The following is a 17,153-nucleotide window of genomic DNA, read 5'->3' as shown; positions in this document are numbered from 1 at the left end:
ACTAAAGGGCCCTTTTACACAGTCTAACTATTAGGCAATGAGTTTTCATCGAATACTCGTTCCTGATAATTGCCCTATGTAAACAGGACAACAATCAATGATTGTATAGATTATGCTGCCAGAAAAATTATTGTTGTCGGCAGCACATCTCCGTGTAAATAGGGAGATGTACTCCGGACATGATAGAAATGTATGGGGACGAGCCATCGTAGTAATGATCACAATGCATTGCTACTTGTAAAAGTAGCAAACGAGCTTCTCTCTTATCATATCAAAGTGATATCAGATGATGAATGCATCAGGTAATGAATGTTAACATGCAGATAGCTGTGACAATGGTCCAGACGGTTAGATGCTCCATCGCAATAAAGATATTATTTCATTATACATACAAGAGCATTTAATCCATGGAGAGATTTATCCAGCACAGCCAGCATATAACCAAAATGCTACATTTTTATTCCTAAAACGTCTTGCACCAAATGAGCCACTCTCTTCTGCGATAGATTTGCTGCTTCTGTTCCTCCTACTGCATTTGGGGAACTAAACAAATAATGCTTTTCTAGCTGTACTAATGCCTTCCATGTTACCCATTAAATATGGGAACTTAGGCCTTTGCTAACATTGCAATTCCAAATTATACATCTAGTAAGTCCACGAAAGTCGCTTTCAGGAAAAAAAATGATAAAAAAATGTTAAAGTTTTATTAAAAGATCTGACAAGGCTTCTGTTCCTAACGGGTTGGATCGAAAAGCTTAATAGATTCTTACGAATATAATAGGTAATAAATAGAATTACTACAATTATTGTTGCCTTTATACCAGGTTGTGATGTGAGGGATGAACAACAGGTACAGGTAGAACAGATCTGGTCAACTGACCGGCAAATTGTGAGGCATGCGATGATCCTGGGATTTTATGCCGTTATAATGCTGTGTATGCTTGTAAAGGTATTAGGGGAATATATATATAGGCCGGATTAACATGAGACGGAAATACTGCGTTTCAGGTGTGCTTCTTTTGGCTGAAATCCAGTAATAATGCTGCAGTTTTTAAAATCCCCAGAAAATGTTCAGTATCACGTTGATGAGATCTGTTCCAATCTCATCCACATGGCCGGGACTATAGTCCACTGCAGATTTTCCGCATGGAAATTCCGCAGCATTATCGTCCAATGTAAAATGCACCAAATTAACTAAGAGGTGCACACCTCCTAATAAATTTGGCGCGTCTTTCTCTCTCCGTGCGTCGGAAATAAAAGTCTACTTCTGGCGTTAATTGTGGTAATTCTGACGTTCCATAGGAGGACCTGCCCCATTAAGCCCCGACTCCTTTTCACATCACATTTGGAAAGTCTCAAAAGTAGTAAAATCTCACAAATTTTAGCAATGTGGCGTGAACCAAATTTGACTCTTGCCAGAAAACTGGCATAAACCTTTGAATATATCCCCGCAATAATTCTAATAAAAATATGAGGAAATTGATGCGTACGAAGCTGCACTTAGTAAATGCTAATCCATTCATTTCAATCAGTGCAGCGTAATACAGTAAATACTCTCCAAAAGAGCAGCTTTTTGCCACCACCCTTGATCTAGATCATATTTTACTGGGACAGATTTTCGATTTTCTTATATTCCTTTATAAATTCGCCTTCTTGGAGAGGACCAGCCCTCTGGAAGAAGACCATGTTTCAAAGGTGGCCGACGTTGGTGGTAGTTTCAAAGAGGTTTCGCTATACAGCATTTCTTCTGCAAGTACTGTAGGCACCAGCAGCTTCATCCCAACAGCAAGACTCCCACCAGTGATCAAATCTTTGTAGAAGTCAAAACTAGGATTAGAAGAACTTATTGTTTTTTTTCCCCCATAAAATGTAACTCTAGAATTGAATTATACTTGGTGCATATTTTAATATGAGACATTATTGTGTTTGTATACGTCAGTGCATTAAAGAGGATGGTGGTAAATAAATAAAGAAATAGGAGGGGTCATTTTGGAGCCACAGTACATTTCTTCTTAAAAGGAGTTGACCACAGGTCTTGTATCTGAAACCCCTGCAGCTGCTATCACTAGGGAAAACTGCGGGTGGATGCATATGCCCCCTGCTGTAGCAGAAATGTGGTATTGCATAGGGAGCATACAAATGATTGAATGACAATGTACTACATCGTCACGCTGTTTGCAGCGGCTCAACGCTCTGGCTAATAGAGGAGGGTCTTAAGAAAGGTCTGTGAGAAGGGGTTGTCCTAATGGAACAAATCCTTTAATATTTCCCCAGAACACCTAAAATGTTGCAGGAAAAAGGTATTTTAACCTTATAAAAAGTAAAAAAGTTTTATGCAGTATTGATAAATTATATGTGGCCTGTAGGGATGACAACACTGGTTGTGTAGTTATCAGGGCTGGAGGTATATCTTCATTCACACCACCAGCACTTCTAGTCCTGGCGACTCGAGAATAAAATGTCAGCTGGGAAGCCAGGCTGGATCCCAGATTACTTGGTACGATAATTTAATTTATATTTTTTTACACCAGTATTGTATGGTTTCTGCCAAACTGCTACTAGAAGCACAATCACTTAGGCCCTGAGCACATTACGTCTTTTCCTACATTTAACGTATACATCAGGAAAAAGCTCCAGATGTATTAAAACGTAGGCTGTGACGGATGCCTATCACTGGCATAGGTTACGCATAGGCTATGCTGGGATCCGTTTAACAGATACGCCATGAACTCATGACCCGGTTCATGACATATGCATTAAACGGATACAATTATAGCCTATGGGTGACAGATGTCACGGTTAGGCTCCGTTCACACCTGCGTCAGTGTGTTCGGTGGTTCTGCTCCGTCAGAGGAATGGAAAAATGGTTCCATTGTACAACATACACCACAGACGGCCAACTGAACCCTTAGACTTTAATGGGTTCCGTCGGCGTTCCATCGGGGTGCCCTAAGTCCCGCACAGCCAGGAAAGCTAAGTCACTGGAGATTCCCTGGGACGGCCTCTGCTGCATCGGGAAGCTCCAGTGAGAACTGTCCATACATTGTCACTGGAGCGTCCAGACGCATACATTTAATTCGAAGCCTGTTACAGAAGCCATACAGCAGCATACGTCACCCAAAGGCCTTTATGTAAAAAAACAAAAAACAAAACTGCACGCTATACGCTTTTTTGCAGGATCCAGTGGGACGGAAAAGCATAGTCTACTACGCTTTTCCATCCTTTAAGAAAAATGTATGCTGACGCATACCAGCCCATCTGAGGCCAAAAGGACACTCTTCGCTAGAAAATGGCACAAAAAGACAACAAAGCGCACAATAGTGCATGAAACTGTGATTTATAGGTGTGAACAGTGTGCAAGTGATGCTAACCTGGTGCGGTTATGCTGGGAGCATAACATCCAGTAGAGCAGAATCCAAAAACAGCCTCCACGGTATGGTAGTAGTAGAGTCAGGTTGCAGCCCAGGACCCGGTTTGAGAACTTAGCAAAAAGTCTCAATGTAGATATGGAGGAATAAAAGAAAAAGAACGGGTGCTTTCCAGGCGCTACCGATCGGAATGATCATCCGTAGAAGGTATAATCCAAATATCTCAAGGATAGAGATGAGATCAGTAGTTAAAAGGATTTATTGGTGCAGGTATATAACAGTGTTATATACCTGCACCAATAAATCCTTTTAACTACTGATCTCATCTCTATCCTTGAGACATTTGGATTATACCTTCTACGGATGATCACTCCGATCGGTAGCGCCTGGAAAGCACCCGTTCTTTTTCTTTTATTCCTCCAAAAGGACACTCTTGGCCTCCGTCATGCGAATAGAGCCCTACGGAAATGTTTAGGGTGTACATGAGGAGCTTTCCAGATGCACATGCTAAATGTAGGACAGAAACATGATGTCCGCTATTTGGGCATATTTTCTGATGAGAATTTGTTTTTAAATTCATTCTAAAACCTAACAATTGTTGGCCTTGTGAGTTGGACATACTTTAAATTCTATGTAGCTCTTGCCATTTGATGTTCATGACAAATATTATTGCCCGTGAAGTCACCATTTGTTGACTGTCTTTAAGGATTTTATATTTTTCTAGGACAACAATTATGAATTTGTAAAGGTCTTAAGCTAAGCCATAAAAAGAGTGATCCTGAGAATTTCTAATTTTCTTCCAAAACAATATATTTAGCTGCCTGTTTAGACATCAGAAATCTTATGCTGTCCTCCTACTCAGCATCTGTGCCTGCCTTATACCATATGCCTAGATTAATACTAGGAACATATATTGTCTTTAGGTACTGCATTACTGTCTAGATGTCAATCTCTAAAAATAAAAAAGAACCCCCCCCTCACCCAAATCAGAAAATATTGCAGTAGAAACTTAAAAGGGGTTGTCTACGATTAGAAAAACATGGCTGATTTCTTCCAGAAACCGTGCCACACCTTACACGTTGGTATTTGAAGTGAATGGGGCCGAGTTGAAATACCACAGACAACCTGTGGAACGGTGTGGCACTTTTTGGAAGAACGCAGCCATGTTTTACTGATCCCGGACAACCCTTTTGAAGAGCATTTTTTCCGATCCTGAATACATCTTACCTCCTTGGGTGTCTAAAAGATCCTTTGATTTTAATGCAAGCCCCGCAATCCTCAAGTGCCCACAATCAAACAGGATTTGCCCATTTTGTGAAGTCAAAAGGGGAGTGACCTTTATACTTAGTCAAACAAGACCTTCTCACAGTACAGTAAACTGCCTTTTGAAGGCTACCCTTTAACAGTACAGTGGTCATTAATACACACTTGCTATTAAATATTATATTTAAACTTCTCCTTATTGAGGTAGACTGAAAAAGATAAATTCTCATTGCGCTCTACAGAGGTAATGGCGCATTTATCTGACCACACATTTTAACTTTTGTTCGGGCATTGATGAGAAGCACAATGCTTACATTAGAGTAGATAGATATAAAGATAGTTAGAGAGGGCCTGACCGTTCTCTCTTGCAAGGTGCGTGCTGCACACTATGTTGAATGTAGAAATCTTCTCATAGCTACACCCCGTCTGCACGGTTCCTGTATTCAGCACGTGTATTTAGTACAGGAGCCTCGCTGTACGCTGTATTCTAATTAGAGCAATGCATATATTCTTATATGGGTTATTCGGAGCTATCTAGCTTTCACCCACAGGGATGGTCATTGGTTTCTGTGTGCAGACTACAGAAGATCTCCTTGATACAGGATGAAGGATACTAAATGAACTGCTTTTCCCGCTCAGGTCAATAAGGGAATTTGATATCTCATGTATTACTTCTGTGTACCAGGGCAACTATAGAAGGTGCAGAAGTTGCAGCCGCACCAGGGCCTTAAAGGTCCCTCTTCCCCATATGAGGAGACCAGCACTATAAATTAAAACTGAATAGTTGTGGGGCCCTGTAACAGATTTTGCATTTGGGGCACAGCAGCTTTAAAGGAACAGTGTCACCACAAAAAAAAATTTCATGTCAGTTTAATGTTAGTGTTTCATTAAAAACGTTTTTATTTGTGTGTTTGTGTGTTACTTTTTTCTATTTTTTCACTTTTTCTTCCCTATGGGGGCTGCCATTTTTTTTTCCATTTCTGTATGTGTCGATTAACGACACATACAGACATGGAATACGGCAGCCACAGTCCCATAGGGACTGCGAACGGGTCCCGTCCCATCCACTTCTGTGTACGCCGTCTGTGTGGGAACTGCGCATGCGCCGCTCCCACACAGTCCAATTTGAAATGCGCGCCGTCCGGCGCCATTTTCCTGTGGACCGGAAGTCGCGGCCGGACAGTAAGATTACTACTTCCGGTCGCGGCTTCCGGACTTGTGCACTTGGACCAGCGGCAGCAGATGGAGCGGACGGGCCGGAGGGAGCCGCGGCGGCAGGAGCAGGTAAGAGATTTCTATGTATGTTCGTGTGTGTTTACTACTGTATGTAAACCTACTACACTGTGTGTTAGCTCAAAAAATGGCGACACACAGTGTAGGAGGTTAGACCGTTCAATCCCCTCGTTTATCCCGGCACTAGCCAGGATAAAGGAGGGGGGGATTCTCAGAGCTCACTAGAGCGAGTGCTTTTTTCCCAATTTTGCAGCAAAAAGCAATGTGGTTGCTTTACCACATGCAATGCTGCAATTTTGGGAATAGCTCCATCTAGTGACCAGCAATGGGAAATATTATAAATTAGAATCTAATTTATAATATTTCCTGACTCGTGAAAAAAATAAAAAAAATTTGAACAATGTTTAATCACCTACACACTAAATGTTTAATTAAAAAAAAAAAAATCATGTTTTGCTGGCAACACATTCCCTTTAAGCCCTAATAAACCTGAAATGAGAATGCTGTACTCCAGGATAATACAAGAGTGATTACTGAGTAAAAACAATTGTAGATGTAACAACAGAGCTTTCCTCATTGGAATGCAAGGAAAAGGCCGCAGCAGATGTGAGACTACATTAGTAGTCATCCAACACATCCATTTACATGACACAGCCAAGATAGTTGTCAGCTTTACTGATATTTAGTTGCTACATCTTTCACAGATAGTAAAGTTACCACACTCCACTTACAATTAAAAGGCAAGGAAAAAGTGACCTTTCTGGTGCATCATGGGAAAGGACAATGTGTAATTAAGAAAATATAATATAGATCTATAATGCTTCAATATTTTGTCCTTGAACAGAATGCCTATACCTGTCCAATTTTACACTTCACTGCTTCAGTTTTTAGAACGAAGATATAAAAATGTGTGTGTGCGCGCCTGTATGGTATACGTGTGTGCGTGTGGTATACGTGTGTGTACGTGTGTGTGCGCGTGGTGTACGTGTGTGTGCGCGTGGTATACGTGTGTGGTATACATGTGTGCGCGTGGTATACGTGAGTGTGGTATACGTGAGTGTGGTATACGTGAGTGTGTAATACGCGAGTGTTCTACATGAGCGAGTGTGTGTTATATGTGTGCAGTATACGTGTGCGCGCACAGTATGTGTGTGTGCACACGCTATAGTGTACGTACTTGCGTACATACATCCTATATGTACGTAGTATACGTATATGCGCCGATAAGGACGTAGGCGCGTTCAGTACACTATGGGGCCAGACGTGAACTCGCCAAGTACGCTGCCTGGCCCTGTCAATCAAAGGAAGGGGGGGGGGGTTGAACTGGGAAATTACGAGAGAGCACTTTGGAGCAAAGGTGACGCCCTCGTTGCTCTAAAAAGCTAATTTGCATAAATGTAAATAAAGCTTTTTCTCTTCAAAAGGAGGCACTCTGTGAAAAGACATAATACACGTCAGAATCACGTTAGCCTAATCTGTAATAGCCTGTTGGTAGGGCAATACGGACATCTGGTGACAGACTCCCTTTAAGACTCTGTAAAGGGTCGGATGTTAAACTTACAAGGTAGTCACCTATAGGAGGTACTAGAGACAATTTCTTTCTTCTGGAGTAGAGATATTTTGCATTCCACTATTCTAGAAAGGTTTTCCACGTTGCTTTAGAACAGAGCCAACAGCATGCGTGTCCATTTTTACAAAAGAGCTTTTGTAAGGTGTTGGGCAATCAAATTCATTTCAAAGGTGTTCACTGGGTTGACTTCAAGGCTCTGCATACGTCTCTCTTCTTCTACACTGAACTCAAGGGCATTGAGAAAATAAGGGCCTTACGAAGGCTGGCTTCCCACGTAAGGTAAACAATGCGGAATTTCCGCAACGGAATTCTGTGCGGAAATTCCACAGCATTTACAGTAGAAGCAAAGTGAATGAGAATTTGAAAACCTCATGCCCACGCTGCAGAAAAAAACCCGCAGCGAAAGGGTTAACGAATTGACTTGCAGTGTGGAATTGAAATCCGCGGCATGTAAATTTTTGCTGTGTTTTCATTGCTTTTCTGTTGCGGGTTTTCCTCATTAAATTCAAAGGAGTTGCAAAACCTGCAACACAAAGCCAAGTTTTTTGCGGTGGAAACTGCTTCTTCCTCCAGTCCATCCTCCTGGGATGAGATTTCATCCCATGTGACCTGCTGCAGCTAATCACAGGATGCAGCGGTCACATGGGCTTTAGCGTCATCCAGGGAGGCTGGACCAAACAGCTACGGAAGAACACATCACCATGACAACGGCCTAGGTAAGTATGGGTGTTTTTAATTTGTGATTTCTACGCTGCTTACAATGTGGTGCGGTTCTTCGGACGGAATTTGCTGAGTGTTCAAGGTCGGATACGCTGCTCCGACCTGTGGGAACCCGGCAGAGGCTAAACCCAAACCATGGGCAAAAACCCAACATAATTATTCGGCTGATCGCTCTTGTGCATACATTGCTTTCAAAGGCAATTTGAAACTCCGTAATAAATATTGCAACCAACAACAGGAGATTTTATCAGATTACATACTTCAGTACTTTATTATGGAGCACGACTGTATGATAAATGTCATTCACCCGTTCGCTAAAACCGCTTCATCCACTAACTAGAAGGGTTTTCCTCCTACTTTTATTCATATGGTTGATATAATAGCCATCAGAACCCCCCTGCCCTGGCACCCTACTTTCCTAGAACGTAGAAGTCAAGTACTAGGAAAGCGCAGTGGAGCTAAATGTCCTATAATCCAGTAATAAAATGAGGGATAGCAATGTATTACTATAGAAGGGAGTTGGTGAGAAGGCAAGTCTTTACTTTAAAGTGTGTATGTGCTACTATACTTTATGCATTAATTAGGTATTCATCTACTTTAGAGAAGACCTGGTTAGTTCTGCACAATTCTACCATCCTTCTCTATTACTTATTTGCATTAGAACACAGAACTCCATTAGAATGTAAAACTACACTGCACTTTTAGACAAAAACTGCTTGATGACCTGACTAATCCATTACCTTTTCCTCTAAATGTCTTAGGTTTACACCTGGCGTAAATTTTTAACAGCGGATTTTGTTGCAAATTCACAGCAAAATCTTCACCTGTTACATGCGAATTTTGATAGGGATTTTGCATCACAAGGGATGAAATCTGAGGCAATAATCCAGCACAATTTTAAAAAAAAACAAAAAAAAACAAAAACAAGCACAGATTATTTTTTTCTGCAGCATGTACATAAAGATTTTAGTACTCATTAACTTGCATTGTACATTATATTGTTGCAGATCTTCCCCATCATAATGCACCAATTATGCCATGCGTGAACTTAGCCTTTAGCCCCATGCACACGACACTGTCCGGTCCGTGATATACGGTCCGCATTTGGTCTGCATGTCGGCCGCATTTTCCGGACCAAACACAGTGCAGGGAGCCGGGCTCCTAGCATCATCGTTATGTACGATGCCAGGAGTCACTGCCCTGCTGCGGGAAAACTGTCCCGCACTGTAATCATGTTTTCAGTACGGGACAGTAGTTCCGCAGGGAGGCAGTGACTCCTAGCATCGTACATAAGTATGATGCTATGAGCCCGGCTCCCTGCACTGTGTTCGGTCCGGGAAATGCGGCCGACATGCGGATCGTAGATCACGGACCAAACACGGTTGTGTGCATGGGGCCTTACGGTGTCTTAGCTTCTGTCTGGGATCTGGAGAAGGGGTTAGGCATGTTAGGCGGTTGGAATAGTCCAGGAAGAAAATATATAGCGGTCCAAGAGCTACTGAGCAGAGCTGGAAAGCCTTTTTACCCCTTCTGGCTACATAATTAAATGCTCACTGGGGTACGCAATACTGGGTACACTGCATTTCCAGCACAGACATCTACCGCCCAGTGCTTCTTTCACCCATCACCATCTAACCTATGAGGGTATGTTCACATGGGTCGAATTTGCGGCGGAAAACTCTGCAGTAATCCGCATGATATTCTGGCTGAAAGTCCACAATACATCATGTTTGATTTAATGCAGACGTTTGGCCAGATTTGCTGCTGCAGACACCAGATGAGGGTATAAAAAAAAAAAAAAGTTCATACTCACACCCCCACTGGTCTCCCGTAGTGACGAGTCTTTGCTCCCAGGGATTGTGTCTGTGCGGACGGCCTCCTGGAATGACGTTTTCTCCCATGTGACTGTCACAGTGTGATTGGCTGCACGTGGGATGTAACATCATCCAATGGAGGTCGGTAGCACTGAGACCGGATGGGGAAGGAGTGAGTTGTCGCATGGGAATGCCAGAGAAGGCGAGTATGAACTGTTTTTTCTTTAAGTGAAAAAGTTTGTTTTTTTCTGTTTTTGTGATCTTTGCAGGTTTTCCACAGCAAAAATGGCAATATTTGACATTTGTTGCAGAATTCCACTTCCCCAATAAAAGCAGTCCGCAACAAACATGCAACCATTCCACAGCATAAATTCACGTGCTGTGGATTAAAAAAATCTGTGCCGCACATAAATTTTCTGTAGCGTGTGGATAACCTTTAAAAAATCCTTGCTGCTGCTGTAATCCACTACAAATATGCTCCGTGTGAACGTAGCCTAAAACTGGTTTACATTGTTCGGATTTCAAAGCTCTTTAAAAAGGATTCATAACAGTAGACTCAGGAAGAGGTGACTAAAATTGTGCTACTTTATTGTCCTTATCCAACTAGGCCTAATACCATTTCCATTTTATGGATTTAGTTTGAATTATTCTGGCATGGTTTTTCTCTTGGTTTGTTTTAAACTTTCAAAACCCTTTAAAGGAACAGTGTCACGAAAAAAATTTTTTTACATCAGTTTGATTTTAGGGTTTTATTAAAAACTTTTATATTTATTTGTGTGTTTGTGTTTTACTTTTTTTTATTTTTTCACTTTTTCTTCCCTATGGGGGCTGCCATTTTTTTTTCCATTTCTGTATGTGTCGATTAACGACACATACAGACATGGAATACGGCAGCTCCAGTCCCATAGTGAATGCGAACAGGGCCCGTTCCATCCACTATGCTGTACGCCGTCTGTGTGGGAACGGCGCATGCGCCGCTCCCACACAGTCCAAGTTGAACTGTGCGCCGTCCGGCGCCATTTTCCTGTAGACCGGAAGTCGCGGTCGGACAGTAAGATTACTACTTCCGGTCGCGGCTTCCGGACTTAAGCACTGGAGCGGCGGTAGCGGACGGACCGGAGGGAGCGGCGGCGGCGGCAGGAGCAGGTAAGTTATTTCTGTGTATGTAAGTGTTTTACTGTGTGTTTACTAGTGTATGTAAACCTACTACACTGTGTGTTAGCTCAAAAAATGGCGACACACAGTGTAGGAGGTTTGACCGTTCAATCCCCTCGTTTCTCCTGGCACTAGCCAGGATAAAGGAGGGGGGGATTCTGAGAGCTCACTAGAGCGAGTGAGTTTTTTCCAATTTTGCAGCATAAAGCAATGTGGTTGCTTTACCACATGCAATGCTGCAATTTTGTGAATTGCTCCATCTAGTGACCAGCACTAGGAAATATTATAAATTAGAATCTAATTTATAATATTTCCTGACTGGTGAAAAAAATGTAAAAAATTAGAACAATGTTTAATCACCTATACACTAATTGTTTAACTAAAAAAAAATAAAAATTTTTTTTCTAGCGTCACATTCCCTTTAAACCATTTCATAATACAAAATTGACAGCAGGCCTTCCTGCGTCAAAACTCTACAAAGATACCGTGCAGCTTTAGTGAAAAGCTGGTTACCTTTAGCTGCTACTATAAAAAAAAATATATATATAAAAAATAAAAAGGCCATTTTGCTATAATTAAACTGGCAGACTTACAAAGGTGTATACTTATTACTGAATGAAAATAGCTCAAGAAATGTGAAATACTATTACCTGCTGTCACCAGCGTTGGCGACATAAATTTTTCCCAGTAGGTATACAACAATGAGCGCCGTGCATCCACCAGATATAATGTAAGCACTCCTTTCTCGCTCAATTTGCAGATCCTAAGGGAAGAAGAGAGGTTAAAGAGTAAGAAAGCAATCTCTATGATTAGCACAATGACAAAGGTTTTCTACAACAAACAGTAACGGGCCATCTTTAAAGGGGTTTTCTATTATATAACATTTATAGTACATGGATTGGATATGCCATAAATGACTAATTGGAAGAAATCCTGGAGTCCATCAAACCCGGATTTATCCATCAGACTGCCAGATAGTGTGAAACAAGATTCATCACTGCAGAGAACACGTTTCCACTGATCCAAAATCCAGCCGACACTTTGCATGGCACATGGGGGGATCTAGGCTTTTTTTTTTTGAACAGCTGCTCGACCATGGAAACAGATTTCATGAAGCTCCTGACGCTCAGTGTTGATGTCACTTCCACAGGCAGTTTAGAACACTGTAGTGAGCGATGCAATATGGGTTAAGCGAGTATTATGCGCCACACGCTTCAGCACTTGGCGGCCCAGATCTGAGTTTGCGTAGTCTACTGCTTCGTGGCTGAGCATTTACAACTAGACACTTCCATTTTACAATAATAGCATGTACAGTTGACAGGGGCAGATCTAGCAGATCAGAAATTTCACAAACTAACTGAGGTGGAATCATGACAATGCCAGGTTTAAAGTCAATGGGCTACTCAGTACGACCCATACTACCACATAATATGGCGATTGCATGGCTGTGTGATTGATTTTATGCACCTGCTTGCAATGGTGTGGCTGAAATACCCTATCTCAATAATCAGGAGGGGAGTCCACATACTTTAGGCCATATAGTATATAAGTCAACAAACATTTTGGGTAACTTTCTAAATACATTGCTTCACTCATCTTGCACTGCTTCTGAGTTACAGTCGGTTATTCTTTTTATGTAGTTTAATTCTGTATGCTATGTAAAATAGTGTTTTAAAGTAAACTTTAAACAGCAAGAGTACTGTAAGGAATATACAAAACTAAAAAAATAAATAAATAAAAAAAAAAAGGATAAAATAGATACACCCCAAAATTTTTCTTTCTTGGACTTCATCGACTTGCAAACCATTAAAAAAAAAAAAGAAAGGAATATGAAATGCTTCATCGTTATGACGGAAGCAATAGCGCAGTCTATGGTATTGCTTCAGTCAAAACGACAGAAACCACTAGCACCAGATCCGTTGCCTTTGAAATCAATGGTGATGCAAACGGAAACCTATGATTTCCGTTTGTTTCAGTCAGGGTTCCGTTCATGGGTTCCCCCGATGGAAAGCTCAGACAGAACCCTGACACAGATGTGAATGAAGCCTAAGGCCTCAAGCACACTTTAGTGATATTCTTAAGTGTGCTATCAGTTTAATAGATCGCACACTGACCCATTAATTTCAATGGGGCCATGCACACATCAGTTTTTTTTGCGGATCCGTTCCGCAAATTATAGAACCGGACCTGTTCCTGTCCGGTTTTTGCGGATCAGTCTCGGGCATTCTATTCATTGAATAGTACTACGTTAAAACTACGGAACGCACACAGAAGCTATCAGTGTGCAGTCTGATTTGTGGATTGTGATTTGCGGTCGTATAAAAGGGACACAGATGTGTGTTTGAGGCCCAAGATGTAGGCGTTATGCATGTTGGACATTTTCTATCCTTTTAAATGTTGATTCCATATTACTATACCAAACTAAGACTGGAGTCACACAAGCAATTTTAGGGCTTGTCCACATACAATGGAATTACTGCTGAAAATTTCTGCAGCAATTCCATTAAAAAAACGCACCATTTCCTGCGTTTTTACGGCAGAAATTGGTGTGTATTTTGCTGCGTTTTTCACAATGTTATGAGATGGTGACCTCTCTGAAAAACGCAGCAACTCTGGCCACTTTTCACAGCAGGAATTGACATGCTGCAGTTCAAAAATTACGCACCGCAGGTCAATATCTGTTCTGAATTTTTACGCAGCATGCGGATGAGATTTGTTAATTCCCATCCACTATGCTGCTACTGTATTCAGCTGCGTTTTTTCCGTCCGAAATTCTGGCCAGAAAAAACGCAGCAATTCCGCAGCAGATGGACGAGCCCTTAGAAGCAGTTTTCATTGCAGTTTTTTTTAGTCAAACCCAGGAATAGAAATACAAGAGAGACGTATACAGTTTTCAGCAACGAACGTTTTTTGCGGTGTTTTTTATGGCCGTTTTTGGAGCTGTTTTTTTCTATTGAGTCAATGAAAAACGGCTCCAAAAACGGCTCAAGTGGTGACATGCACCTCTTTTTACGAGAGTTTTTTTTATGTGTTTTAAAAATGGTCGCGTAAAAACGCCCCATGGGAATGGAACGCAGTTTTTCCCATTGAAATCAATGGGCAGATGTTTGGAGGTGTCCAGCCCCCGCATTTTTAGCAGTTTTTCGGGGAATTTACGGCCCAAAAAACGGCTGAAAATAGGCCGTGTGAACATACACTAACTGTTCCAGAATAGTTGAGAGAAAATAATATTATTAACTCATATGAGAAGACTAGATGGACTGCAAACCATCAATACGATGTTTATTTAACCCTTTCATGACCAAAAGGTCATGGATGCCCGTTTCCAGGTCACATTTTCCATTTCTGATACGCACTTCTTTAGGCCTCATGCACACGTCCGTGTGCCGTTGAATGGCCACTAATGATGGTTCCGTGAATCACGGACCGCACGCGGATGGCTTCATGATCCAAATCAATGCAAAAGCCGAGACTGTTCCGTCAAAAACGAGCAGTAGGACCTGCACTACTTTTGAAGGAACGGCCGCACGGTTCCATTAAAACAACGGAAGTGTGCATGGCCCCATTGAAATGAATGTGTCAGGGAGCTATCCGTTAAAAAAACGGATAGCACCCTGACGAAAAAAACTGAAGTGGGCACGAGGCCTTAAACGATAATATCTTTGCAACCACTTTGAACATCCAAACTAATTTTACAAGACTCATGAGGCTTTAATTTTCGAGATTAGTTGAAATAATTTAATGTTTTACATTTTTACTACAAGCAGACAAATCACTAAAAATGTGAAAAAAAAAATGTATTATTTTTTTCATATATTTGTCTGTTATTTACACTACCATTCAAAAGTTTAGGGTCACTTAGAAATTTCCTTATTTTTGAACGAAAAGCAGTTTTTTTTCAATGAAGATAACATTAAATTAATCAGAAATACACTCTATACATTGTTAATGTGCTAAATGACTATTCTAGCTGCAAACGTCTGGTTTTTAATGCAATATCTACATAGGTGTATAGAGGCCCATTTCCAGCAACCATCACTCCAGTGTTCTAATGGTACATTGTGTATGCTAACTGTGTTAGAAGGCTAATGGATGATTAGAAAACACTTGAAAACCCTTGTGCAATTATGTTAGCACCGCTGTAAACAGTTTTGCTGTTTAGAGGAGCTATAAAACTGACCTTCTTTTGAGCTAGTTGAGAATCTGGAGCATTACATTTGTGGGTTCGATTAAACTCTCAAAATGGCTAGAAAAAGAGCTTTCATGTGAAACTCGACAGTCTATTCTTGTTCTTAGAAATGAAGGCTATTCCATGCGAGAAATTGCCAAGAAACTGAAGATTTCCTACAACGGTGTGTACTACTCCCTTCAGAGGACAGCACACATAGGCTCTAACTAGAGTAGAAAGAGAAGTGGGAGGCCCCGCTGCACAACTGAGCAACAAGACAAGTACATTAGAGTCTCTAGTTTGAGAAATAGACGCCTCACAGGTCCTCAACTGGCAGCTTCATTAAATAGTACCCGCAAAACGCCAGTGTCAACGTCTATAGTGAAGAGGTGACTCCGGCCACAAAAGGTAAGGTCTATATAAGTCAATGCTTGAGAAAGGCTCATTGTAGAGACAAAATGTTTCGTGTTCACATGTGGTGGTGAATAAATGTACAAGTCTTAGGCTTCTTTTTAAAATATCCAGTCTGCTGTTGCCTCCTTTTGACTTTTGGGTATAAAAAGGTCGCAAACGCCAATCTAGTACAAGTAGTCGTTCATGTTAAAAAAATATATAAAACGAAGACTGTCTCTCATATTTCTTGTTCTGATCAGTCATCTAATCTTAAATCTTCAAGTCACCTGAAGTCCTGGCACAAAAATCAGACTTCAAAAAAATTATTTTTTTCATTAGTTGAAACAGTGGTACCCAAGCAATTAATTTGCTGCTGATAGAAATAGCATAGTACCAATCTCAATGGCTTATCTTTTTCCAGAAGGCAAATCAAGATTTTTATTTTCATGGTTAAAAAAAAAAAATTCTGAATTTGATGTCATTAACTGATAAAAAGAATCTGCTCAATAAAAAAAAAAAAACTGCATTTAAAAAAAGAAAAAAAAAAAAAAAAAAAAAAAAAGATTAAAAACAAAAAGGTATGGAGTCTAATTATTCTGGGGGAAAACTGCAAGCACTAAAAACGGTCATTAAAGTCCATTTTTATTCTTTTTCATTTTAGGGACCAGGATTTATTTAATAATTTGGAATTCCCCATTCAATTTAACGGTGACAGTTCTAGAAAGACAGAAATGATGAACCCATTCAGTATGACCCATTCAATTACTTATGTTTATCTATGGATACTGCATGCTTGTATACACATAGTCAGGTCCATAATAATGGAATATTCTTGAATGGCGAGTCAGTCACCTGACCTCAACCCGATCGAGCACGCTTTTCACTTACTGAAGACAAAAGCTGAACGCAGAAAGACCCACAAACAAGAAACAACAGAGTACCCATAGACAGGTGCACCTATCAGAAAAGCAGTCTCCAGCACTGTTCCCCTTTTGGCCAAGTCTTTGGCTAAATTATGGTGTTTGCATAGCCAATACAAATGCTGGATGGTTCAAAAATGTAAAATGATGATGATGTACAAATACAGGAGACGCCTTTCGGAGCCATACCAGCTCCTTCCTCAGGCAGTATTACAGGGATCAAACACTGCCTGAGGAAGGAGCCGATACAAACTTCGAAATGCGTCGCTTGAAATTTGTACATCAATAAAGTACTTTCAATTTTTGAACAATCCAGTGTTCGTTTCGGCTATGCAAAAACCATAATTTAGCCAAAAGAGGAACAGCGCCGGAAAGAGACTGCTTTTCTGATAGTTGCACCTGTCTATAGGTACTCCATCACTACACCACTGCAAAAGAAAAAATGTGTCACTGTCTATGGCTTAACCAACTTATTAAAAGATTGTCCACACACTTTGGCCATGTAGTGAATCTAGTAAACCTACATTCAATTATTCATAAATCTTATAC

The 17,153-nt window shown here is 40.9% G+C and overlaps 1 protein-coding gene across 1 annotated transcript in view; it reads right to left on the bottom strand.

Moving 5' to 3' along the window:
* The window catches only part of PPM1H (protein phosphatase, Mg2+/Mn2+ dependent 1H), a 207,189-nt gene that overhangs the window by 100,349 nt on the left and 89,687 nt on the right, over positions 1 to 17,153 (bottom strand). Inside the window, exon 4 of the mRNA XM_075856778.1 lies at positions 11,774 to 11,886. Within this exon, the coding sequence (XP_075712893.1) occupies positions 11,774 to 11,886 (113 nt within the window). The remainder of the gene's footprint in view (positions 1 to 11,773; positions 11,887 to 17,153) is intronic.

The sequence above is a fragment of the Rhinoderma darwinii genome, chromosome 3, assembly GCF_050947455.1.
Source record: "Rhinoderma darwinii isolate aRhiDar2 chromosome 3, aRhiDar2.hap1, whole genome shotgun sequence".
Taxonomy (NCBI): domain Eukaryota; kingdom Metazoa; phylum Chordata; class Amphibia; order Anura; family Rhinodermatidae; genus Rhinoderma; species Rhinoderma darwinii.
This window is presented reverse-complemented; position numbering and strand designations above follow the sequence as displayed.